Genomic DNA, 24,618 nt, shown 5'->3' on the forward strand with positions numbered 1-24,618 from the left:
CGGGCCTAGAGTGACAGCTGACCGCCCCCCTCGCAAACAAGGAATGTCCCCCCCCCCCCGGCTTGCAGATAAACTACAACAGCTGTAGCACGACAGCAAGAGGGAGGTGAGCTGCTATTTTTGTCTTTCCCCCAGCTAGAAAGAGAAGTGTTCATAGGGGGTGGCCTTCCTTTTCGCCTTCTGGACCTCTCCCGATCATAGAAACTTCTGGAGAAGCGGCTCCTGGACTACAAAAGGAAGTCGGAGCCACGGCGGGAGAGTCGACATGGCGCTGGTGTGCTACAACAAATGCTGCGGGCAGACTTTTGATGCAAACAACAACAAGGATGGTGAGTGTCTCTCAGAAAATTCCAGATGAATCTGTGGACCCACGTGTCGTTTAGCAAGTTCATTCATTGTTCCTCAGATAGCGGGTAGCAGCGGTTTTATTTTGCCGTACTTTCAAACGCATTAGGAGACAAAAGAATTCCAAGCCCCTAACGTTTGCTAGCGTAATGCTAATCGCCTGTCAATAAATACATTATTAATGAATCACTTTTTTTTTTATTGTAACAGTTCTTTTTTTTTTTTCTTCAAGCTAACTGTGGCAACACTGCTAACAAGTAACAAGAACCGCAATCGGCGGATTGATTCAGCGTTATTATAATGCTTTGACAATAATTATTTCAAAACAAAACAGCTAGACGGTACAACAAATCTCCCAGGCATATATTCTTTATCCTCTGCCAAAACTATTTTGACAGTCACATTGTGGACATAGTTGCAGCAACTTTGCTTTCTGTCTCTCTTTGAAAAGATTCCTGTCTCTTCCATCCTGGAAACCCCATTTTCCACGATGCACTCAAGGTAATGTTTGTCAAGGTGCAACCAAAACAACCCTCTCAAAAATAAAAAGGTTAATGCTTCCTTCAGGGTTGGTCATGCTGCCGCAAGAGGACAACAGACTTCTCGGAATTTCTCTCCATCAAGGTAAAACTCTTTAAAGGTTGTTTTGATGTTATGATTTGTTTTTTTCGCCTAATTTTTCTTATTATTTACTTACAGGGCTGCACCCGCGGGCGCCATAGCAACGAAAAACCCCAAGAGCCTTTGCTGCCCGAAGTGTCGTCCGACAAGGCTGACAGTAAAATCGGCAACGGCCAGGAGATCATCTACCAGGGTCCCAAATCTTCTGAAAAGCTACAGAAAGAGAGACCAAGGTGTGTTGCCTGTCATTCCCGGTGTTTTTCCGTCAGACTTTTTAAATATAAAATGTGGTGCATGTGCACAGTTCAGACGAAGCCAAGACCAAATTGCCCCTCAAGGTGGCGCCGTCCCTCGCGAAGGAGCTGGAGAAGCTGAACATAAACGAGAAGGCGGAAAAGGAGAAGAAAGGTGGCTGTCGAATAAATGCTAGTTTAGGCTTTGCGGTTTTATTCAACAATCGGATTGATTTTTTTTGTTTTTGCCAGAGAGCCAATATGTGCTGCAAGGCACACGATGCAAGAATTCAGGATGCAGAACAGTAAGTGAGCCTTTTCTTGTCTGTCTCTCCAGAAGCCCATCATCCATGCCAGACTTTGAGGATTGGTCTATAATGTTTTTATGTGTTCAGAGCTATCAGAGCCCAGAAACTAACCAGGAGGACTGCACGCACCATCCTGGTGCGCCGGTCTTCCATGAGGGGTAAATGCAAGACAAAAAACTGTGCAGTTAGGATCATCCCAGCTGATGCATCTGTGACTTTCAACCTCAGATACAAGTACTGGAGCTGCTGCTGCATTAGGACCGTAGACTTCAATGCCTTCCTGGAACAGAAGGGCTGCACAACCGGAAAACACCGTTGGGTCCCCAAGCAGGTTTGCAGCAAGGCAATATGTGAAAAAAAAAAATCCACTGACTTTTGCGAACATGTCGACAGGACAAGAAGAAGGTGGCGTGTCGACATGACTGGCACCAGACGGCAAACAGCGTCGTGGTGACGATCTACGCCAAAAACGCCAACGCCGAGTACAGCTGCATCGAGGCCAACGGGACCGTGGTCTCCTGTCATGTCCAGTTTGAAAGCAACAAGATCTTCAAGAGAGACTTTCACCTTTGGGGGGTGCGTGAATACTAGAGTTCTATCAGAACAGCTTTTCTCCTGATCGTCCCTGTTCCGTGCTCTCAGGTCATCAGTGTCCAGCACAGTGTTGTCAACATGGTTCCATCCAAAGTGGAGATTACTCTCCGCAAAGCTGACCAGGTGTCGTGGGGCAAACTGGAGGACCCCAACTACAAACCCGAGCCGGAGCCCACGGCCGACGACGCCCAGGAGTCGCAAGATCCCGACTGGGACATCGACGACGATGACATCAGCGACTCGGACGAGGAGTGGGCCTACGACACGGCGCCGACAAAGACGCAAGTGGAGGCGGGCGGAGGCGAACGGCGGGCCGACGTGAAAGAGGTGCAGAATGTAAAGAGGGAGGAGGTAGAGGAGGAGATGAGGAAGGCCATAGAGAACGAGAGGAAAGCCGAGGAGAAGATGGAGGAACTCAAGAGGCAGCAGGAAGAGGAGGGATATGAAGATATGCCTGAACTGGAATGAAACATCCAGAGTATAATAAACAAAAAATAATAATTGATGTTACACTCAGAAACATCAAAATCATTTTAATGCTAAAATGTAAGTTCCAATGAAAGTGTTTGTGTAATTGTCAGTTTGTGATAAATCACAAACATTTGATATGATTAACATCTACGATAGCATACATATTACTCCCACACCAGTAGAATAACATTAGTTTCACCTTGTATAGTGGCAAATTTCAATTTAACTAATTACTTTTTTTTGCAGTAAACGTTTCTGTAACTTGCAAATAAAATTCTATATAAATACACAAAATAGTCCATTGTTGGGGCATTTCTGCGCTAACTAGCCAAATGCAAGTCCGCATGGCTCAATTTGAACGAGCCACGTAGCACATCGTACTAAAACTGTGCACTAGATGGCGCTCGTGCACTGAGTCCTCGAGTCCCCAACCGCTTTGGGAAACGTGAAGAAGCCGGCTACGCATGCTCAGTGGGGCTTAACCCTGCTTCGGTGAAGGAGGTGATCATTTTTCCTCTACTGTACTTTACTGTGTAATGTGTACTCACGCGCACACAGTACCTGGCAGACATGAACAAGTATCAACACTAACCGCAGTGTGAACGAATTACCCCGTGGGGTACTTTCCGAGGGACAGGTGCTCTGAAACGGTCGTGGTATCGATCCAAAACATTCGGAAAATGGTAAGTTGTCCGTTTTCGCCGGGAGAGAGGAGCCACTTACACTTCGTGTGCTTATGCTAATGCTAGCAAGGTGTAAGGTTTCAGGAAGTGGCCCCTTACCTGCGCTACCTTCTCACCTGGCATCTGGTAGCGGGTTCGCGGCGAAATAGATGCTCAGAACCAACCCAGGATTTTTTTTATCCTGGCATGTCGTGGTCCAAAAAGTCCATTTTTAAGTGTATGTACAATTAAAGCGCCCTTCACTTGCCGGGTGTTAAAGCTCCAGGCAGTCGTTACCGTCAACAATGAGAGCGTTTTGTCAATAATGTTGAGTATTCTTTTGAAATGTTATAATCACATGTCAGTTGAAGTTTCAAGTAAATACTAAGGTACAATAGAAGATTCATATGCTCAATTTGTGTACATTTGCTCAGTCAATATTAATACATTAGTAAATACAAAAAGCCTTGAGATAGATACTAGGTGTCATTTTTGGAAATGTTCCCTTTGACATGTCCGCAAAAATTGAATAGACGGGATCATTCTTAAACTTTTAAGTTCTTTATCGCCGTTCCCAGTTGAAATCCATTTGATTGTTACGTCAAACAAAGACACTCTTTGTGTACTCCAAACAATGCTAACGCAAAATAGCATCTAAGTCGCAGCGCTTTAATCCTTTACGCCAAGGATTGAACACAATTTACGCATCACGCCAAAGATAGACGATATAGTGCACAAAGTCGTCATACATTCTTTCTCCTCTGAGTAGAATGACTAAGATCAGTGCCGCACTGATGAGCTGACCGAGGAGTTAGACGGCGCTCGTCTGTCCTTTGCGGCTTCTAGCTGGCCAAGCACACCAGAAGATCGGCGCAATGGGCCATGAACCTGAATACATTAATTTCACTGTGTTTTTATTATTGTTGTACTCGTCAGGCCTCATTTATCACCGACCGTCTGGTCTTGGATCTCCAAGCCAAGTGAACTCCTATGCAGCCTTTTCTTGTACCTCCCCAGATGCGCTTCATGCTGCTGTTCAGTCGACAGGGCAAGCTGCGGCTGCAGAAGTGGTACACAGCCACGGCCGAGCGCGACAAGAAGAAGATGGTCAGGGAGCTGATGCAGATCGTGCTCGCCCGCAAGCCCAAAATGTGCAGCTTCCTGGAGTGGCGGGACCTCAAAATTGTCTATAAGAGGTTTTTTTTGACAATACGCTAAAATGTTGTAAACATTTGACCACGCAAGCGTAAGATGCCTCAAAAATGCCGCGCAGGTACGCCAGCTTGTATTTCTGCTGCGCTGTGGAGGAGCACGACAACGAGCTCATCACGCTGGAAGTCATCCATCGCTTTGTCGAACTCTTGGATAAATACTTTGGCAGCGTGAGTGACACGTGTGTCTTTGTGTCCCACGTGTCCAAGTCTTGCTCCCTCTGATGTCGTGTACTCGCTCAGGTGTGCGAGCTGGACATCATCTTCAATTTCGAGAAGGCCTACTTCATCCTGGATGAGTTCCTCATGGGAGGAGAGATCCAGGACACCTCCAAGAAAAGCGTCCTCAAAGCCATCGAGCAAGCCGACATCCTGCAGGAGGTCTTCTTTTTTTTTTTTCCTCTTTCACCTCACTCTCCATTCGTTCGTCTCATGTCTTTTTTTCCCGCCACGCAGGAAGATGAGTCGCCCAGGAGCGTGTTGGAGGAGATGGGCTTAGCGTAGCGGACACTCGCGGACGAGACTGAACACGGCTTCTGTGTGTCTCTTGTTGCTCGGTGGACTGTGATGCAGCGCGTGGGTACGAGCCGGCTCATCCGTGTGAGTGTGTGTGTTTGTGTGACATAGTGCGCACACGGTCTGTCTGTATGTATTTCTATTTGTACGAGTGACCTGGAAGTGTACTTGATGGTCAGAAGCAAATGGGGACAAACCTTAGGAAAGAAAATGCAAATTTCGAGCATGTCCCCCCAACACGAGAAAAGTTTGTTTTGTGTCCCGATTCCAACATTGTGTACGCCGTTGTGAGTCGCCGGCAGCTAGACAGTGTGACTTTAGCGGGCATTTTATTGAGGTCGGTTACCAAGGAGACAATTTGAGTCCATAGTCGCTTTTCATTTGAAATGTTCCACGCGTCACACGTGGGGACATTTTGAGGTAACAGGTGTGCCTAATGAAGCGTCCGCTGGGAAAGAGGAACCAAAGAAGTTGAACATCACTGCCGCTACGCTGGGACTGCGACATGACATCGTCAGCTTTTGGCGTCCAATCAGGTGAAGCACGTCCGATTGCTGGGTCCCCGACTAAGCCGAACTTTGGGTTGGGTTCGAACTCGGTCGATCTGCTCAAAATCCACAGCGAGTGGGCAGCATTTTTCAGTGGGGGAGTTGAAACGCTAATTTATTTTTTTTTTTCTTCGATGAGCAAGCTTGCTTGAATGTTCCTTTTGAGTGGGAGGAGTTCCCAAGTCGCTTTGGGGCTCGCTGACTCACTTGTGTAGAAATCAAGCTTAAGTCACTTGGAAAAGAACATTCCACCTTTTGAGTTTGAGCAAATGGCTGGAAGTTTTTCTGCATTTTGCAAGCTCCGCTTTTCTCTTTGCTTTGTATCTTGCTGCACTTGAATTGCTTTTTTTAGGGTACTTTTTCCAAGCCAGAGGGATAATAATTATTCTACTGTAAGGAGGGTTTTCATTTGGGGTGCTGGCTTGTGGGTTTTTTTTTTTTTTTTTGGCCTTGATGAAAAATACTTTGTCAACGTATGCATGTTGGTCGACAGCTTTATTTGTGCGTGTGCCTGTTTGGAAGAACTTCAGTTCTTGACTTGATTCAATACCTAACTTCAACTTGAGATGGCTCAGCTCATGTTATGTGAATGTTTTTTTTTGTTTTTTAAAGGAATCTAATGTTCTAATTGTTGTATTTGAAACAAAGCCCTGCAAGACATTGGAATCAAACAAGAGTTGTTTGGAGAGAAAATGAACTTCTTGGATCTGTTGGATGTTTTAACAGGTGTGTGAAAGCAATTTTATAACGGTTAAATAAAAGATTTCAAGCTAATTTTGGCGGTTTTTAGTCTGATGTTTACATGTTTTTTGTTTGGTTTTTTTAGACTGGTTTTATTTATATTGCCTTGCGGTTTGTTGGTGCCTTGTGTATTTGTGTGCTGTTTTATTTTTTTAATTTTCGGATAACCATGGCAGCCAGGTCATTTCTTCCACACTCAAGTTAAATACAAATGTCCCTAAATTGTTTGTATACAAACCATTATGGACGAATCAATGCAAATTTGTAAAAGGTGCATACGACTGTCCAGTAGTCTTTCATAAAAAGAATTTTTACCAGCCATGGTTATCTGAAAATTATTATTAAAAATAAAACATAGGAGATGTGTGTGTGTATACATTTTTCATGATTGTGCTTTCACTGCAAATTCATTGAGCATTGCAGCTCATTGATCTGATGGGAGGAGGGAGGTGGGGGCGGGGTTAACCAAGGCGGTGCAGAAATTCCTTATGAATGGAACCCGGACTGGTGACGTCAATGGGGGCGCTTGACGCATGTGTCACGTGTCCCGGGTGGTCCTCTATAAGAGGCACTGACGCTGTCCGCGGTGCTGAAAACAAGACGAGGGAGACGAGGAATCCCGGCTTTGGAATCCAAGCAAGTGGAGCGGACGTTAGGAAATCCTAAGAAGAAAAACAAAAACAGAAAAGGACGTTAGGAAATCCTAAGAAGAAAAACAAAAAAAGAAAACAGAAGAGCGACTCAAAAGGAGGACAAGGAGAAGAGAAGGAGAAGGAGAAACGCACACCCACGGGGAAGTGTGCTGTGAAGCGTGACAACAAGACTGTGACGTCCTAAGGAGCGGAGGCTGGAATCCCCTCACAGTGCTCCCACCTCAAGTGAGTCTCAACTTCTAATAATACAAAATGCAATTTCACCATCTTACAAAAAGCTGACAATAATGAAAATAAGTTGAATGAGAAACTGTTCATATCCAATTCCAACATGACTCTTATTTTGTCCACTAATGTGATTTTAAAGCGGGATTGTTCACGATGCATGGATTCGGTGTTGTCATCATCATCAGCACCTTCATCACTGTTCTCGTCACAGCCAAGCTATTATCACCATGACTCCCCCCCCCCCCACCCCTCATCAAAAATAACCCCACTCAAAAGGTAGGACTGCACCCCCAGCCAAAGCAAATAAATACATCCTAATAAAAAAATCATAGCTAAAACAATAACTATATATATATATATATATTTTTTTTAATGAATGCATTTTTATGTATTTTTTTTTTCATTTTTTTGCTTTTCACCCGCAATGGCCGTATCAGGTTTGATTGGCAGGGCATGCATCATTGATTTTTAGTATAATGTAACATGTTTGTTATCGTCTTGCTGGAGTGTCGCTTTAGAATTGGGCAGGCGTCCCTAATGAAGTGGCCACTGTCAACGCTCCTCAAGGCCAATCGGAGCAGGGCTATGGCCCCCCGTCTGTTGACAGGCTGCCAGAGCAGGCGAGCGGCGGGACTGCAGCACTTTGCTGTGACTGTGAACTTAGTCCACTTCTTAATTCTGAAACCAATTAGAACACCATGATGATGTCATCCACGGCCAGCGCTCTGGCTCTGTACGGATGATCCAATTAAAAAAAAAAAAAGTCTAATTGCTAGTATAGTCGGAGTTATGTTAGCGAATCTAAAGGCTGTGGGTAGATTACGTTGACATGGAAACACACGGAAGGTGGCATCTGATTGGACAAAAAAAAAAAGAAGATTAAGGTTATCTCCATATGGATTTCACACTAAAATTTGATTTAGGGATTTGTTTGATGTGATTTATAGTAGCTGAAATATGTTTCAATTTTCTCCAGGAATTTCTTCATCCTGCTCACCAGAGGCCATGATGGGTTCCCGCAACACCCCAAGTGTCCTTCTCCTCTTGGTTGTCTTTGCGTGGGCCTCCTCGGCTGTCCCCACCGCGACCCCCGACACCCAACGTGTCATCCCTACCGAGATGGCGCCGTCGAGAGATGGGCAGAGCGACGGGGATGAGGATCGAATCGCAGAGAGGGAGGCGCAAGGAGATGACCTCTTTGACGACATGGATCCCAAAACACTCGCGGCGCTTTTGCTGGGGGCGCTCAATCACACCCGGGCGGAGAGCAGGAGGGAGGAAGACCCCGTGGCGGGAGACCAACCCGAAGGAGAAGAGCGGGATAGAGATGGTAGACTCAAGCTGGAGCTGCTGATGGCCTCACAAGCGAGGGAGGAGAAGAAAAAAGCCGAGGAAGAGGAGGAGAGGATGACGGAACGGGTGAGCAGTCGCACCACGAGCCAGACGGTCCCGGCCCGGAAGCAACCGCCGGCCGAGCAAGGCGCCGAGGAAGAGCAGCTCAACCCGGAGGAGCTTAAGAATCTGGAGACCATGATGAAAGAATTTCCACGTTTGGATACGGCCGCAAAGAGAGCGGGGGAGCCAAACCAGAGGGAAAGTCGCGGCTACAGCAGCTACAATGACATCATCCCATTCAACAAAGGCAACAATGTGGCGCTGTCCAAGAAGAAACTGAAATGGCAAGAGGAGACCCAGCAGAACTTGAATGTTCCATCATTCAGAGGCAACTTCATGGATGACTTCAAAGACACGCCTCCGCCCGAAGAGGACGAGGAGGAGGAGGAGGAGACGTTGAGTCCCCAAGAAGAGGAGGCCCGGGCCAAAGCCGAGCAAGAGGAGATGAGGAGGCAAGCCGCCGAGGTGCAGCGAGCCAAAATGGAGGAGGAAAAGCTAGCAGACATCGCCTCGGACATGTTGCTGCGCTACATGGTCAAGCAGAACGGCGGCGGCAGGAAGTACGCCTCGTCTTCCCCCAACGCCGCCGAAGACAAGAGGTCCGAAGAAGAGCAGGAGGAGGACGACATCGACCCCCAGACCATCGACAAGCTGATCGAGATCTCCAGCAAGCTCCACCTGCCCGCCGACGACGTGGTGGACATCATCAGCGACGTGGAGAAGAAGAAGAAAAAAGACGTGAACCCGCAAATCCCCGTGTCCTCATTTCCGGACTCCGAAAGCCGTCCGATGACCTTTCCCCTCTCCAAGCAACCGTCTCCATCGCGCCATCTCCTAAAAAACTGGTTTCAAGAGCAATCGCCAACGAAATCCAAGGAATTCTGGAGCACTCCGGTATCCAAACCTTATATGTGGCCCAAAGCTCTGAAACCGGTGAAGCAAAGCCAATGGAGTTGGACGCGCTACCCGTACACCCGGCCCTCCTTCTACCCGGTCTACTTCCCTCCTCCTCGCCCCACGTACCGATACTACGTACCCAACCGCGCTCTGGCCTTAAACACCTTCCTCCAGCGGTCCCCGTTCCAGCCCAAGCAGCGCTACCTCAACTGGGTGCAGCCCCGCTTCAGGAAGCCCCCTGCCGCCCTGCAGCGCAAGCCCTTCTACCCCAGATACCGCCTCCCCTCGAGGCCACTGGCCGCTCCCAGATTCCCTCCGCCACAAGATCCGTTTTACCAGTCGCCCCCAAAGGGATACTTGTCCGACAGTAAGGGACAACTGGAGAAATACATTGAGCAGCTACTCATGAAGAGGCCTCGGGTGCAAGACTGAAAGTGGCGAGCCAGCCCGGGAAGGCGGGGCTTAAGGAAGAGAACGGATCCGGTGCCGAGGAGTGTTTCTATTTTTGTCATCATCCGATCCATTCCGGAAGGGCTTTAATCGGCCCGCTTCTGAACTCCCAAAACATTCGAACAATCAAAGGACGGTCAATCAATCTCACCACATGGCCAGAAGAATACACAGGAATGACTGAAGCGTCACTGTGTTGTTTTTATTATTTGTGCACGTTCAATTTCACATACTGTGTATGCGGTTGGCCTTTCAAACAAAAGAGCAAAAACGACATTTGCGAAAAGGACGTACAGTATTTGATGGCGGGGGCAGCGAGGCAGCACTGTAATGACTCTGGTGACTCATCCCTTTGCACAACTTCAATTACCTTGTTGCTATAGTGCCAAAGTCTACATGCCATTCCTTTTCTTTTACTGCCAAGATCTGCTGGGAGCACTTAAGTGTGTGTGTGTGTGGGGGGGCACTGCCCTCGAAATATTCTTGGACACCCCAGGTGTATAATCGACTTTTGGATCGTTTTTTTCCTGATATTTTCTTTCAACATTTCCCCATTTTGGGGGTTTGTCAAAAATATATGTTTTGCAGACCCCTGAGATATCTTTGGGCCGCCCCCTGCCCCCCCCCCCCCCCTCTCTTGAAAGAATTCCTAGCTCCGCCAGTGGCTCGGAGTCACATTGCTGGACAAAAACAAAAAATTGCAATAAGACCCAGCGGAATGGGGTAAGGATTTGACCCAGCATGTTGGGTCAAGATTTCGATCCAATAAACTACCCATACGCATGATAAGTGAAGAGACCAAAAAATAGGTTACCAGGTTGTGGTGAAAAGTAATATGTTCCTGCAAAGAAGCAACTTTCCCTCCCGCACGAAAAATTAAATTGAATTCCATTTGGTAATGTTTAAACCAGGTTGCGCAATCACTATTCTACATTTGTCAGTTGAAGTTGTTTACATATTGATAACATATACGCTGCCTTACAGGTCACTGTGACATTGTTAGCATTTATTCATTCATTTTGCTCATCTTTTTTTTTTTTTGTATGATCCATGAGCTCCACTTGGGGAATGTAAACACACACGGAATGATTCCAAAAAGCTGCTTCAGGACTAAGAAGTGTCTTCACAGGCGAGAAGGGGAAATGGCCATGTTGCTTTTTGGACATTTTGTGACTATTATTTGTTGCTAAGGGGAGAAGAAAATAAATTTGCCATGTGGCCATAATATTCCCAAATCACGGCATCGACAATCTCAACAAATTCATCCCAACCGCTCTCATGAAAACAAGTTTTGTAATTTGTACCAAACTGATATTTGTATGAGATCAAGATGGCATCTGCGTGTAAAGAAGTGTGCACGTTTAGGTATAATTGCATCTAAAATGTCTTCTCTTACGAGATTCCAACGCAACAATGAAAAAGAATTTAAAAAAAAAAATGTCTTCAAGATGACAGAAGCAATGTTGTCGTACCTTGAGATGATCCTTGTTTGAGTGATGTACTGTTGTTGCCTGTACAAGACCTCTTTAGATGTATCTTGTTCAAATTGTCCAATAAACATGCGTTTGCTGGATATGCAAGTATGCGCATGTCAATGACTACTTTTGCTACACACAAAGAAACCAATAAAGTCGACTGCTTTTTTAAGCAAGAGAAGCTTCATTGTGGACAGTGTGTGTCCATTTACTCCCCCCTCCCCTCAGGCATCAACATGAGTTTGCGTGTGATGTGAATGCAGATTTTGTGTGTGCGCGCGGCTGCTGCAATCACGTGTGCACGAATGTTGAATGTGTTGCTCTGCAGCGGCAGCGTGAGGGAGGATGTTGGTGGATGAGTCACCCCAGTCCTCAGCATGTGACATCATGAATCACTGCACCTCTGCGGGCTCAACTGCAGCCATCCAGCACGCGTCTCTTGCCTCATCCAGGCTCCTTCTGCTTATTCATATGCAACATGGTCTATTCTTGAGTTATTATTATTAATTATTATTCATTATTAACTATTATTATTATTATTATTATTGACTAACCTTTGGGAGTGGAAATCTCTGTAGCTGTGGCTGCTATTAATTAATTTTTTGAAAACATGAAAAAAATAAAATCATTTTGATTACTAAAAAAAAAAAAATTTAAAATAACAAGCCACATAAATGTGTTGTTTTAATTCCCTGCGTGGCGCCAACTAGCAATTAATTCCAATCTCAATGGTTTAACGGTCTAATGATTAGACTAATCATTTGAGCAAGAAACGTCATCCCGGAAGTTGTTGTTTTTCAACCCGGAAGCAAAATAACTCGTTTTCCAAGATGGTTTCCAAAATTTTTAATTCTACCTGTCGAAAGGAAAGGCGACGTTTTAACCTGTTAAATTATAGTTTTTAGTGATACCTATTCAAAAACAACATTTTAGATATTCGTGTAATATAGTTGGTTCTTACAGCGTGTGTTAGAATACTCATGATCCCCTGCTTGTTTTGGAAAAGCAGTTTAGTTAATTGTAAATAATTAGGAATAATTAAGATTTTCGGCGTGACGAGCTGACGAGACTGGGCTGAAAATTTTAGCCAGGATTTGAACGAACAACAAGCAACGCGTGGCATTCATTTAAACGGAGTCCAACTCTTTTTTACAGAGTCCCGCTCGTATGACAAAGGTGAGGGAGGTGACGTCACGTCACGTGTCCCAGCAATGTTGCCAAAATACTTCAGATCGCTATGGCTTTTCCCGATTTGTCCAAAGTAAAGCGTGGGGATAAAAACCTTTATCACACGCAGATGCTACTAAACAAGGTGAGACAAAAAAAAAAAAAATCAAAAGATAAACATTAATAATAATTGATTATCTACTTATCTTTGCCCCATAACTCTCTTTCTGTCTATAGTTTTTATTTTAAATAATATATTACCATTAATATGAATTGAATTTGTCCGACGTGCTTGCCCTAAAGCATATTTGTTTTAAATGTAAACATTTGTAATTTCATTTAGAATGTTTTTTTGGGACAGCTGCCCTTTCACAGACGATGATGACGACGATGTTCCACTTTGCAGGTACACGCAATATGATTTATTTCGCCCATAATGATTGATTGTAGTCCTTCTAATTGACTTTCTCCTCTTGTAGTTGTCAGGGTATTAATCTCACCAATTGCCGCTATGACAGTGGTAGGTAACAACAAAATATCACACATATGTGAGCAAAATTAAAAGCCGCTGCCTATTTTTTGTGTTAGTGCGTCGGGCTGCTGACAAGTTAGGCATTAAAGAGGCGAAGGTAGGTGAAGACTGGACCCTGTTTTGGAGCGATACCCGTCCTTGTGAGGACAAATTTAAGGAAATGAAACCATACCAGGTACTCATTCCTGTTCTTAAATGCCATATTTGCAGTCCTTTCTTTTCATGCCAATATTTTTTGTTTCTTTTGTTGCAGAAAATCAACCATTTGCCCTCTATGACTGAAATTTGCCACAAAAATTCGTTAGCAACTAACTGGAAGCACATGCTCAAGTTTTTCCCCAAAGACTACAACATTTTTCCTCGAACGTGGACCTTTCCCATCGAGTGTGTTTTGCTTGCTTCTCCGTGTCATGTTGACTGGCGTGTTGCATGCGCTAACGCGACCCCCTCCCTTTTGTCCTTTGCAGGTACGGCCTCTTCAAAGCCTACGCCAGGGACAAAGACAAATGTTACATTTGCAAACCCAATGCGGGCAGCCAGGGCAAAGGTATCTCCATCTTTACGTCGTGGGAGAAGATCCAGCCGGAACAGGATATGATTTGTCAGGAATACATCGACAAGGTGAGTCTCCTGCAAAAAACGCCGGTCGGAAGACACGCGAATGGCTCCCTTTGCTCCCCGCCAGCCTCTGCTTATCGACGGCTTCAAGTTCGACATGCGCATCTACGTGCTGGTGACCTCGTGCTACCCGTGGAGGATCTACATGTACAATGAGGGCCTGGCCCGCTTCTGCACCATCAAGTATGAAGAGCCAACCGACGAAAACGTGGTGAGCGTACGCGCCCGACGACCTCAGCTGATGACGTGGGGCAACGCGAGCTCTCATGTTGGGGTCTGCTTGGCAGAATAACAAGTACATGCATCTCACCAACTTTACCATCAACAAGGACAGCGAGACTTTCATCGATGATGAGAAGACGGGTAGCAAAAGGTACGCTCATAAGGAAGGTACATGTAGAGCCCGACTGAGTATTCGGCTGGTATAAAAAAAAAAGTCAGCAAACAAAAATATCTGATGATTTTTGCTATTTTTTTTAATACATTACAACAATACAAAGATAAACTTAAAAATCATAATAAATAAAGTTAAAATCCACTTTTTATTATGGGCAAAAAAAAATTACCCATTGTTTATTGTAAAATTTAATACTAATTAAGTATTGTAAAAACGTTCTGCCTATAATTCATAACTTGTACACATGAAGTGAGCAAAAATGTTGTTTTATTATTATATTTACTTCAAAAATTGGTCAATTAAGCAAGAGATTTTCATTTCTTCCTGAAATTTCACCCCAAAGCCTAATATCCTAATTTTATTTTATTTTTTGCCATATATGACACTTCTTTTAGGAAACTGTCGACACTGAAGAAGCAGCTGCGGTCCACCTACAGGAACACGGAGAAGATCTGGAGCAACATCGAGGACGGCATCGTGAAGACGCTGGTTTTGGCTCACTCTCGCATCCAGCACGGTTACATCACGCTCTTCTCCAAACACGTGGTGGGCAGCGCCTGTTTCCAGATCCTCGGCTTTGACGTGCTTCTGGACGAGCACTACAGGCCGTGGGTGCTTGAGGTTGGCGCATTTTATTTTTGTCTACTATGCTATCTCCAACTTTTTTTTTTTTACACTGCAGTGGTGCCTTGAGATACGAGTTAAATTCGTAACGTGTTTTAAATTGTCTTTCCTTCTTGAAATAAATGGAAATATCCATAATTTTAAAAGAAAACTTCCACCCCAAAGCCCATTACACAAAAATACAACCAAAAAATGAAATTGACGGCCCCAGGATGATTTCTTGTATGCGCCTTGGCCACTTGGGGGCAGTGTAATACAGATATGTATTCTATATGGAGGTGCTCAGTCCTCCCAACACTTTTTTTTCAACGTTAGCCCAGAAAGAAGACATTTACAGCCAAAACAAGTGTGGCAAGAACATAGTTCTTATAGTTGTTTGGAGAGGATAAAGAATATGCCTTTGAATCTGCGGCTCCACTATTTGTAATCGATGTCAAACCCATTGGATGATTTTAAGGCCTTCCTCGTGAAAGTCAAGGTACCACCGTACTTTGTTCGGACCTTTTTGTTCCTTCAGCTCCTTTATCTGAAAAGGAACCCATGTTGAAGACAGATGTTTCTGTTTATTAATTCTCAGGTGAATCACTCTCCAGATCTTTCCACCCTGCTCCAGTTAGACCGCGACGTCAAGGACGCCTTGCTTTACGACACGATGGTGCTTATCAACTTGGCTCCCTTCGACCGATGCCGGATGATCAAGGAAGAGAAGCGCAAGCTGGAGGAGCGCGTGAAACAGAACGCGCGCATTGAGGAGAGGTAGTCACCCTTGTTTTGTTTTGGTTCTTCAAGCAGACGTGAAACTTTCTGTCCCTTCCAGGTTGGAGAACGAGCAGCAGCGACGGGCGACCATGGTGGAAGAGATGGAGAGCTACGAAGACGACCACCTAGGAGGCTTCAAGAGGATCTACCCCAGCGAGGGAAAGGAGAAATATGACAAGTACTTAAAAGTGGAGGACAGGCTCTACAAGAACAAGAACAATGACGTCACTGGGCAGTTTGAAAATATGCAATCGAAATAAACCTGCTAGTTGGCATTTTGAACTCTTTCCCTGACATTAGTGGTTGCTATGGATACGGAGGGTGCAAAGCCTCGCGTGGTCTATGGTAAAAAACATGTGAGCGTTACTACCCCATTGTGGTGAGATGAGCGAACAATTATTTCCTGACAGTCTTTTAAACTCGTTCCCCGGCATTATGAAAATGGTTGCTATGGATACCGACGGTGGAAAGCCGAGCAACGACTATGAGGTTGCAAACACGTGAGCGTTACCACCACCCTGTGGTGAAGTGAGTGAACAATTCCTCAGTATAATGAATAGTTCATTTATTTTTATATATTTTTTAATTTATTTTTAATTAGTCCCATTTGATTGGGCAAATGTGTTGACTAAATTGTCGTCGCTGTTGTTCAATGCATCTTAATGCTGCAGGGGTCATGATTGGATTGCATCTAATCTGTCGGGTAGGTCACCTCGCACAACCAGGGAACTTGACCACCATGCAGACACTTTTTTTTCCCTTGCAGGAACTCTGCTGAGTGTTTGGGGAACGCTCGAGGACGTGCATGAAAATGCCCCAAGACGACATCAACAGAACGTGTTGCTCCGGCGGAATTGTTGCCAAGTTGAACGTCTGTCTAATCTCTGGTAGGAAACTTGCTCGACTGTTATGATGAAAAAAAATCTGTCATATTCCAGCACACTTGATACTCTAAAAAAAATCATGGGTTAATGTAATGTTAAAAAAAAAAAACTCCCAAAATAAAGGATTATATTTAGAGCAGTTATGAAGTGGTCAGTTAATCCATCTTTATCTGATTGTGCCAGTGTGAACATTCCATCACCGTCACCATGCAAGGACGCAGTCTGCTCTCTCAAGCAACATGGAAGCAGGCACGGGACAACACCTCATCACCTCACCGAGGTCCTCCCGCTAGGATCCTCCCGCTGCTCCTGGCCTGCCTATTCACGCTGCCCTGGCCGGGCTTAGGTGGCTTATTTCGTGTCGGGGTGGTCGGCCCCTGGGAATGTGACCCATTCTTCGCCAAGGCCCTCCCTGATGTGGCGGCACAGCTGGCTGTCAACCGCATCAACAAAGACCCCTCGCTGTCCTACGCTGCCACTTTTGACTACACCGTGCTGCATGTAAGCACCTGCTTGCTTTGCTCCCAATAACTCGGGGAGTGAGAAATGTCTTGTTGAACGACTTAATGTCGTCCCGCAGGAGCCGTGTGAGACCTCAAGAGGTCTGGAGAAGTTTGTGACTTTCCATACCAAAGCCTCGGCTTACGTGGGACCGGCGAACCCGGGTTACTGCGATGCTGCCTCGATGCTGAGCAAAGGTTGGAACAAAGTGAGTCGACAAAATCGCATATAATCACTAAAGTAACTTAGAAGTAACTTAGAAATAACTTTAATAACATTTAGAAGTTCAATCCAACATGACTCAAAAGTCAGGTATTCTTTATCCTCTGAGAAGAGCTCTTTTATACTGCCCCCAGGTGGCCAAGGTGGGTAACAGCACATGCCGTTGTTACAGTGTAGCAAAGATTCGGTCATGATTGGAAGTCTACTTTTATCATTCGGTGTTTTGCTTATAATTCAATTAATTCCTCCTTCAGGCTTTGTTTTCATGGAGCTGTGTCGGCTACGAGTTGGATCGCGTCTCGAGCCATCCGACCTTCGCCCGCTCCATGCCCAGGCCCACCTGGGTGCTTTTACGGATCATGAGATACTTCAGATGGGCTCACGTTGGAATCATCTCTGCCTCGGATGACATCTGGGTGGAGACGGCGAGAAAGGTTGGAATTAAAAATGGTGACTCAAATCACATTTTGAGCTACACGTGTCATGTTCACAACGTGCGTGTGCGTTGTAGGTCGCGGAATCCCTCCGGGCCCACGCTATGCCCGTCAGACTGGTCAGCGTTATGGAGAACACACCACACGGCATCAGGAGGACTCTGGCTAAAGTTCGGAAAATGAGGGAAATACGAGGTGGATCTTTTTTTAAAATTTTATTTATTATCCTCCAGAGAACTTTACCTCTAATCTTATTTGCTGTCCCTTAGTTGTGATCCTATGCATGCACTCAGCATTGATCGGCGGCGAGCTTCAGAAGCCTCTTTTGGAGACGGCCTACGACATGCGGATGATTGACGGCTCCCTGGTGCTGGTGCCCTACGACACGCTCCTCTACAGCCTGCCCTTCCGGAATGTGAGCTACCCAGCGTTGAGGAGCAATCGCAAACTGCTGCGGGCCTACGACGCCATGCTCACCGTCACGGTCGACTCGCCCCGGGTGTCGTTTACGGAGGCTTACGAGGAGGCCGTGGAGAAGGGCGAGCTGGCGAGGACGATCAAACCCCAGCAGGTGATGACACGTTTCGATATTTGCAGATGAGCACAAGAAGAAGATTCTGATCAGTCGGTGTTTGCAGGTGTCTCCTCTTTTCGGGACTATCTACAACTCGGTGGTTCTCGTCGCTCACGCCGTGCAGCGTGTTGTCCTCTCCAAGGAGTGGATGTCCGGTGGGAATATCGCGCAGCATGTGCGGAACCACAATTTTGAGGTACGCTCGCCTAACGCAAATGTTTTTCCGTTTGGCACTTCAAAAGCCGCTGCCTAAATACTATCGTAGGGCTTCAGTCATCCCGTGAAATCGGATTCTTCCGGAAACGTGTTATTGGACTACATCGTGCTGGACACAGACGGACTCACCTTTGAGCTGACGCCGACACACAGGTTGTTGACGAGTCTTGATTTGGAAACTACTTCCTACCACCGAATTAAAGACGTGTTTCCCTGTCACCATAGACTCGACATGGAGGCCGACTCGGTGAACTTCCTGGGTCGAGACATCCACTTTCCTCGCGGCTCGGGACCCGAACGGGACCTCCGGTGCTGGTTCACCCCAGGGGTCATCTGCTCAGGGGGTGAGTCCCTTGAAGCTCTGGCGTGTCAAAGATTGGGACTGATACTGGTGTCTTTTCATTTCAGGTGTGGATCTTTTTTCCACCTTTAGCATTGCGCTAGGAGCCGTCGCCGCCTGTGTGCTAGCCGCCGTGCTGATTTACTTTGTCCGGTAAGTCTGGCACTGGGTTGGGCTTTGTTTGCAAACAAGATAATAAAGACGTCGTTTTTCCTTGCCTCTTGTTGCCTAGGCGACGCATCAACCAGATTCGCCTGCTCAGGGGTCCGAACAAAATCCTGCTGACTCAAGCGGATGTTACTTTTATCAACCCCTCACTTAGCAACAAGGTCTTGTCTTTTTATTTTTATTCGGGGTATATACAGTCGATCAGTGTTTCATTTTGTGAATCAAATATTGTTCTGAGCAGTGTTTCCTATTTTATGATGATACTATTGCATCCACAGGCGGAGCTAGAATTTTTTTGTGGTGGTGGGCCAGTGATTCCATGTTTCTACAATACAAATGCCCCTCATTCAAAATGGTATAATTAATATGTTCTATAATAAGAAAAGTGAAAGGAGTCATTTTCCAGAAGCTTAACGTGGAGGACAGCCGAGCCAGCTGCGCCAAGAGCGTGTCGGAATGCAGCGTCACGTCCTCCGTCCAATCACCCGCCACGTACGAGAACTCCAATGTTGTCATTTTTGAGGTAAGTGTTATTCACTCGGCTTAATTTAAAAAAAAAAAAAAAAAAGTTAAACACTTAATATTATGCGAATTGTCGTCGTTTCATAATTTCCGACAGTCTGTGAGGTAATGAAGGTGTCTGACTCTCGGGGCATGACTGTAATTAATGAACGTGCCCACTAGGGGGACTGGGCGTGGCTCAAGAGACTTCCCTACGGCTCGTTTAGCAGCATCAACCCCAAAACGAGCGACTTGTTTGAGCTGGTAGGACACCCCATCATCAAACAACGCGACTTTGGCATCACACTGTAAGAGCCGTCGCTATCCGCTCGCAGATGAAGGACATGCGACACGAGAACATCAACCTTTTCCTGGGCTTCTTCCTCGACTGCGGCGTGTTTGCCATCGTGACGGAGTTCTGCTCCAGAGGAAGCCTGGAAGATTTGCTCCTGAATGACGACGTCAAGCTGGACTGGATGTTCAAGTCCTCGCTGCTCCTGGATTTAATCAAGGTTCATTTAACTAAGTTCAGAAGCACGTGTACGTTTTAAAGTTTGGCCACTACGGTGACTCAGAAAGACCACATTTTGTAAGTCTACCACCATTGAACTTCTGCATTTTGATTCCCTCTCCTAGGGTATGAAGTACCTCCACCACTGCGGCGTGTCTCACTCCCATCTGAAGTCTCGCAACTGCGTGGTGGACGGACGCTTTGTGCTGAAGATCACAGACTACGGCTACAATGAGGTTCTGGAGGCTCAGAGGTTCCCGTACGTGGAACCACCTGCAGATGGTGAGAAACCGCACAACGCCGTCCTCACAAATTCTTCAAAACCTAACGGCCGTGCTCGGTAGAGTTGCTGTGGACGGCCCCGGAACTGCTCCGAGGCCCTCAGCCGGGCCTCCACGGGACGATGGCCGGCGACGTGTACAGCTTCGCCATCATCACCCAGGAGGTGGTTATCCGAGGGCCTCCGTTTTGCATGCTGGATCTGTCGGCCGCAGGTGGGACAGCCAAAAACAGCTCCTACAATACGACCTGGCGCCCGGGCACCCATTTTGCTTTCTCCTTTTGTTTTAGATGTGATCGCGAAGTTGCGCAAGCCGCCGCCTCTGTGTCGCCCGCTAGTTAGTTTGGACTGCGCTCCGTTAGAGTGCATCCAACTGATGAAGCAATGCTGGAATGAACAGGCGGAGAAGAGACCCACGTTTGAGGAGATATTTGACAAGGTAAGCTCTACCGTCAGCCTTTACAACTTAAACGACAACATTTGTTCCATCAATTTGTCGTCATTTCTTACCAACAGTGTGTTTTCTTAATTTTGTAGTCATTCATTTTTTGTCCTCTGTGTAGAATGACCAATATTAATGTATTGATTAGCTGAGTACCAAATGCGCCGCTGGTTCATGTGATGTCACGCCTCTTGAAGTTCAAGGACATCAACAAGGGCAAGAAGACCAATATCATCGACTCCATGCTGCGAATGCTGGAGCAGTACTCGTCCAACCTGGAGGAGCTGATCCGAGAGCGGACCGAGGAGCTGGAGATCGAGAAGCAGAAGACGGAGAAGCTCCTGACGCAGATGCTGCCTCCGTGAGGCGTAACGTCGACCACGGCACACATTCGGACGAACCTGATGTTGTCAATTGCGGTTCTGCGTCGTTCCGCAGATCCGTGGCAGAAGCTCTGAAGATCGGCGGGACGGTGGTGCCCGAGTATTTCGACAGCGTGTCTCTCTACTTCAGCGACATCGTGGGCTTCACCACCATCTCGGCCAACAGCCAGCCAATCGAGGTGGTCCACCTGCTCAACAGCCTCTACACGCTTTTTGACGCCATCATCGGCAACCACGACGTTTACAAGGTGCCCCCACCCCCGTCAACCAAAACATCTAGGATCTTCTCACGCACCCTCCACGCAGGTGGAGACGATTGGCGACGCCTACATGGTGGCGTCGGGCGTGCCCGTTCCTAACGGTAACCGGCACGTGGCGGAGATTGCTAACATGTCCCTCGACATCCTGAGCGCAGTGGGAACCTTCAAGATGAGGCACATGCCCGACGTTCCCGTCAGGATCCGCATTGGACTGCACACAGGTGGATGAACAAAAAAAAATTTATTCGTAATGTCATTATTTATTTCTTATGCTGCTTTGTTGGGGCTTATCTTAACGTTGTCATGACGACACTGTGTGTTTTGCAGGTCCCTGCGTAGCAGGAGTGGTCGGTCTCACGATGCCGCGCTACTGTTTATTCGGAGACACGGTGAACACCGCCTCTCGCATGGAATCCACCGGCATGCGTAAGTTTCACGGCCCCACATTTTCTTATCCATACCTCGCTTTTGCTTCGGTATTTATTCGGCCTGTTACAGCCTACAGGATCCACGTGCACCACGACACAGTCAAAGTTCTGCGTGCGCTCAACCTGGGCTACAAGCTGGAGCTGAGGGGACGGATGGAAGTGAAGGTGGGACACGCCCGCCTCATGGAGTGCCGTTTTCTTATTTCTTCTCCATTTAGGGGAAAGGAATGGAAGAGACGTACTGGCTTGTTGGGAGGGACGGATTCACCAAACCTCTTCCTGTACCTCCAGAGCTCAAATCCAAGTAAGAATGGTCTGCTCGCGTGCAAGCGCGCGTGTTCCGTGTTCACGCTGTTCGCTTCGTCCCATCAGGCAAATGGCCCACGGGCTGCAGATGGCCGAGATAGCCCAGCACAAGAAGCGGCAAGCCGAGAAGCAGCGACAGGAACAACTTGCAAAGAAGAACAACTGAGGTAATGTTATGCATTCGCAAAATGTATAACATTACTGGCTTGCTCGGGAATGGGGACAAAGATAGTTGGGCCACTGGCAGAGCTAGGATTTGTTCCTTGGGGGGGGGGGGGGGGGATCATGGGCTAGCCATGCTTTATTTATTTATTTTATTTTTAATAAACCCAAAACATTGTTTAGAAAATGTGGATAAACATTCATGACAGGGGGATGGGGTGAAATCGGAAAATTCCCATTATCAGCTCTAGCACCTGGGGGTCAGTGCCCCCGCGGCCCCCCATGTAGCTCCGCCAGTGAGTTGGGCAAACTTTCATAAGGGAATCACAATTTTGCAATTCTTGATTGCTGGCAAAACTCAGTTCTTCTCCTTTACAAGGTCAAAAATCTTTTTGTCAACTTTTGACTCCATAACAAAATTCTAAAACAAATTTTAAAATGCCTTTGCTAATTTAACTATATGGCATTGTCGTTCCTCCTCTTCTTCAGCGTGGTCGCCAAAGAGCCAAAAAACCTGAAGCAGGTGTTGTACAAAGCGGTGAGGAAGATCTCCCACATCCGCGTCGTCACACAACTGTGCGAGGACGGCAGCGTCATGATGGAGCATCACTGAGCGCTTGTCCGCAGGCTGTGGTGGCACCTCAGGTTGGATTCCCGGGTCAAACGTTTTCTCCGTGAACATTCAGGCCAAAATTGGGATTAGCGTCAACCGAGTTGAGGAGACGCGGTCTTGTCCGCTGCTATGAATAGAAGAAGAGCCACTCAGCAAAGCGGGGATCTGCAGACACAGTCAACAAGTGATGAACGCAGATTATCGCCTTTCCTCTAGCGAACAAGCAAGGGGAAAAGGACTGAATCAAAAAGTTCATTTTGATCTGACAAAATACAAGCCACGTCAGAAATTCATGTTAAAAAAATAAATAAATAAAAAAGTACAGATAAGATAGTGTCTTTAGCGGCTGATACTAAACGGTTTGCTTCACTTGTAGATTAGTTCGTGTTGAGGATTATCTTTGCTGATCCTCCGTCTCGATATGTGTGTGCTTCCTGCAGATGGCGCTCTTGAACATTTGCACGTGCAAGGTTTTATTTGGACCTGGTTGGGGGCGGGGGGGGGGTTACATTGACACCGCTCGGTTCAAGGGACGGGCATTTTATAGAATATCATGGTGACGAGAATGTTGAGGGATGAGAGATGACATTTCTAGGTTAGATGCTGATTATACTTGAAAATTTAATCCCATGTGGTTCTATTAAAAATGTATTTTTTATTGTAAATGTCAGGAAATAATTAATCCAAAAGTTCAACTTCCACCATCCTGCTGTAATGCTCATTGGCCACTTCATTTGACACACCTCATTTTACGGTGATTGGTTAATTTTAATCAAATTATTTCCATCATATTTATTTTAGTTTTGGTTTTAATTGTGGAAAGAAGGCAGAGCTTCAGAAGAAAACACCAACTCTGCTGCTTAAATTTTCCATCGGCCACTAACTATCAGGTCATTAAATCTCGAAAGTTCAAACCAAAATTGAAATAAATCCCAAACTGAAGCACCAACAACAGTGACGGTGTTGCTCCTGTGCTTGCCCTGAATTAAAAACGTGAACAAAGGCAAGCATGCGATCCTTTGTGAATCTCTTTGTGTGTGTTTTAGCTTTGTTGGCTCTATTCGTTTGTTCGCGGTACAATAGCACTTATTGCAGTACACCATTGTCACCAGCAGAGGGCGCCCAGGGACGTGTTTGCGACACCTGACCGGGAGGCCTCCTTGGGGCAATTTAACTCCCGTTAAATTTAACTTATAAGAGCAGTTGAAGTGCAATTTTAACTTCATACATTGTTGACGTTACTTGTAAATTTCACACTTGTAAGCGTTGGATGTGGGTAGTGCAGTTGTTCCCAAGACATTCACCAAAGGAGTTCGTGGGAGGAATAAGCGAAACAGATCTTCCTTTGAAATGCGTCTGATGTTTCAACAGGCTTACCTACTGTGTCAAATAGTTAATTATCCACCATGGACGCAGCATATAAAAAAGTTAAACGCTACTCAGGTGGACTATGAGACAACGCAGCAACGTGTTTCTCTCGGATGCCTTGTATTCACAATTGTACAGTGTTAAGATTTTTTTCCCAGATTTAAGACTGTCCATCCAATCTGCCCTGGCTCGGATGTGACTGTTTCTTCAGTCAGATTTCAAACCTGCTTACCACAATAACGTCCACATTTTTTTGTCCTCATCAAAGCAAATTTGACTAGCAAAACATTTTTACATTTCTTATTATTTAAAAAATATATATAGTTTGAGATTTAGTCTGAACTGCTATGGTTTATTTTATTGTAATGTGATGGTGGTAGACGGCTTAAGTGAGGTCAGTCGTACGTGGGACAACCCCAAGTTAATGATCATGCGTAAAGTTGAATCCAGACACGGCTCCAGGATTTTGTTTCTCTCACGGGGGTAAAGTGGACTTGACATAGGGAGGCTGAGATAATATTTTATAAATGTATTTTAGAGTATCAAATAAAAAGCTGGAGGGGTTTATTGGAGCTATGCG

General features: G+C 46.0%; 5 protein-coding genes across 7 annotated transcripts; all 5 read left to right on the top strand.

The window, feature by feature from the left end:
• Positions 1–95: 95 nt before the first annotated feature.
• zgc:92429 (uncharacterized protein LOC445063 homolog) lies at positions 96–2,866 on the top strand. Its single transcript, XM_061304114.1, has 10 exons — positions 96–329; positions 797–846; positions 913–969; positions 1,045–1,199; positions 1,271–1,374; positions 1,452–1,504; positions 1,595–1,665; positions 1,736–1,838; positions 1,901–2,083; positions 2,150–2,866. The coding sequence occupies exons 1-10, from the start codon at positions 266–268 to the stop codon at positions 2,567–2,569; spliced, it is 1,260 nt and encodes a 419-aa protein (XP_061160098.1). The 5' UTR covers positions 96–265; the 3' UTR covers positions 2,570–2,866.
• A 170-nt stretch (positions 2,867–3,036) lies between these two features.
• Positions 3,037–6,283, top strand: LOC133143665 (AP-1 complex subunit sigma-1A). Its single transcript, XM_061265789.1, has 5 exons — positions 3,037–3,255; positions 4,252–4,430; positions 4,508–4,616; positions 4,689–4,826; positions 4,902–6,283. The coding sequence occupies exons 1-5, from the start codon at positions 3,253–3,255 to the stop codon at positions 4,947–4,949; spliced, it is 477 nt and encodes a 158-aa protein (XP_061121773.1). The 5' UTR covers positions 3,037–3,252; the 3' UTR covers positions 4,950–6,283.
• A 141-nt stretch (positions 6,284–6,424) lies between these two features.
• Positions 6,425–11,503, top strand: vgf (VGF nerve growth factor inducible). Its single transcript, XM_061301941.1, has 3 exons — positions 6,425–7,128; positions 7,271–7,407; positions 8,108–11,503. Exon 3 carries the CDS (start codon positions 8,137–8,139, stop codon positions 9,853–9,855), a length of 1,719 nt encoding a protein of 572 aa, XP_061157925.1. The 5' UTR covers positions 6,425–7,128; positions 7,271–7,407; positions 8,108–8,136; the 3' UTR covers positions 9,856–11,503.
• Positions 11,504–12,165: 662 nt separating this feature from the next.
• Positions 12,166–15,727, top strand: LOC133170664 (tubulin polyglutamylase ttll6-like). Of its 2 annotated transcripts, none has more exons than XM_061303801.1 (11): positions 12,166–12,660; positions 12,859–12,921; positions 12,995–13,035; positions 13,104–13,222; positions 13,301–13,431; positions 13,515–13,668; positions 13,733–13,876; positions 13,953–14,038; positions 14,458–14,683; positions 15,264–15,442; positions 15,504–15,727. In XM_061303801.1, the coding sequence occupies exons 2-11, from the start codon at positions 12,860–12,862 to the stop codon at positions 15,703–15,705; spliced, it is 1,344 nt and encodes a 447-aa protein (XP_061159785.1). In that variant the 5' UTR covers positions 12,166–12,660; position 12,859; the 3' UTR covers positions 15,706–15,727. The 2 variants fall into 2 exon arrangements, with proteins under 2 accessions (XP_061159785.1, XP_061159860.1); XM_061303876.1 differs by having other exon boundaries at positions 12,877–12,921.
• Positions 15,728–16,212: 485 nt separating this feature from the next.
• Positions 16,213–23,371, top strand: gc2 (guanylyl cyclase 2). 2 transcript variants are annotated; one of them, XM_061296202.1, is made up of 25 exons: positions 16,213–16,332; positions 16,513–16,830; positions 16,910–17,038; positions 17,307–17,486; positions 17,564–17,681; positions 17,756–18,057; positions 18,125–18,256; positions 18,326–18,429; positions 18,502–18,620; positions 18,685–18,769; positions 18,849–18,945; positions 19,191–19,307; positions 19,469–19,549; positions 19,621–19,797; positions 19,922–20,078; positions 20,141–20,290; positions 20,367–20,515; positions 20,716–20,879; positions 20,957–21,149; positions 21,208–21,382; positions 21,489–21,587; positions 21,660–21,754; positions 21,808–21,893; positions 21,962–22,062; positions 22,547–23,371. In XM_061296202.1, exons 2-24 carry the CDS (start codon positions 16,537–16,539, stop codon positions 22,059–22,061), a joined length of 3,303 nt encoding a protein of 1,100 aa, XP_061152186.1. In that variant the 5' UTR covers positions 16,213–16,332; positions 16,513–16,536; the 3' UTR covers position 22,062; positions 22,547–23,371. The 2 variants fall into 2 exon arrangements, with proteins under 2 accessions (XP_061152186.1, XP_061152115.1); XM_061296131.1 differs by lacking the exon at positions 21,962–22,062.
• Positions 23,372–24,618: the final 1,247 nt, after the last annotated feature.

This window comes from Syngnathus typhle, linkage group LG1 (genome assembly GCF_033458585.1).
Source record: "Syngnathus typhle isolate RoL2023-S1 ecotype Sweden linkage group LG1, RoL_Styp_1.0, whole genome shotgun sequence".
NCBI lineage: Eukaryota > Metazoa > Chordata > Actinopteri > Syngnathiformes > Syngnathidae > Syngnathus > Syngnathus typhle.

What these genes read in the sequence shown, in the direction of transcription:
- zgc:92429 (XM_061304114.1), top strand. Translation starts at nt 266, where the DNA reads ATGGCGCTGGTGTGCTACAACAAATGCTGCGGGCAGACTTTTGATGCA. An exon ending in CGGAATTTCTCTCCATCAAG is followed by an intron (nt 970 to 1,044) that starts GTAAAACTCTTT and finishes ATTTACTTACAG; the next exon opens with GGCTGCACCCGCGGGCGCCA. An exon ending in GCGCCGGTCTTCCATGAGGG is followed by an intron (nt 1,666 to 1,735) that starts GTAAATGCAAGA and finishes TTTCAACCTCAG; the next exon opens with ATACAAGTACTGGAGCTGCT.
- LOC133143665 (XM_061265789.1), top strand. An exon ending in TGGATAAATACTTTGGCAGC is followed by an intron (nt 4,617 to 4,688) that starts GTGAGTGACACG and finishes GTACTCGCTCAG; the next exon opens with GTGTGCGAGCTGGACATCAT. An exon ending in AAGCCGACATCCTGCAGGAG is followed by an intron (nt 4,827 to 4,901) that starts GTCTTCTTTTTT and finishes CCCGCCACGCAG; the next exon opens with GAAGATGAGTCGCCCAGGAG.
- vgf (XM_061301941.1), top strand. Translation starts at nt 8,137, where the DNA reads ATGATGGGTTCCCGCAACACCCCAAGTGTCCTTCTCCTCTTGGTTGTC.
- LOC133170664 (XM_061303801.1), top strand. Translation starts at nt 12,860, where the DNA reads ATGTTTTTTTGGGACAGCTGCCCTTTCACAGACGATGATGACGACGAT. An exon ending in CAATTGCCGCTATGACAGTG is followed by an intron (nt 13,036 to 13,103) that starts GTAGGTAACAAC and finishes TTTTTGTGTTAG; the next exon opens with TGCGTCGGGCTGCTGACAAG. An exon ending in ACGTGGACCTTTCCCATCGA is followed by an intron (nt 13,432 to 13,514) that starts GTGTGTTTTGCT and finishes TGTCCTTTGCAG; the next exon opens with GTACGGCCTCTTCAAAGCCT.
- gc2 (XM_061296131.1), top strand. Translation starts at nt 16,537, where the DNA reads ATGCAAGGACGCAGTCTGCTCTCTCAAGCAACATGGAAGCAGGCACGG. An exon ending in ACCCCTCACTTAGCAACAAG is followed by an intron (nt 18,946 to 19,190) that starts GTCTTGTCTTTT and finishes GTCATTTTCCAG; the next exon opens with AAGCTTAACGTGGAGGACAG. An exon ending in CATGGAATCCACCGGCATGC is followed by an intron (nt 21,588 to 21,659) that starts GTAAGTTTCACG and finishes GGCCTGTTACAG; the next exon opens with CCTACAGGATCCACGTGCAC.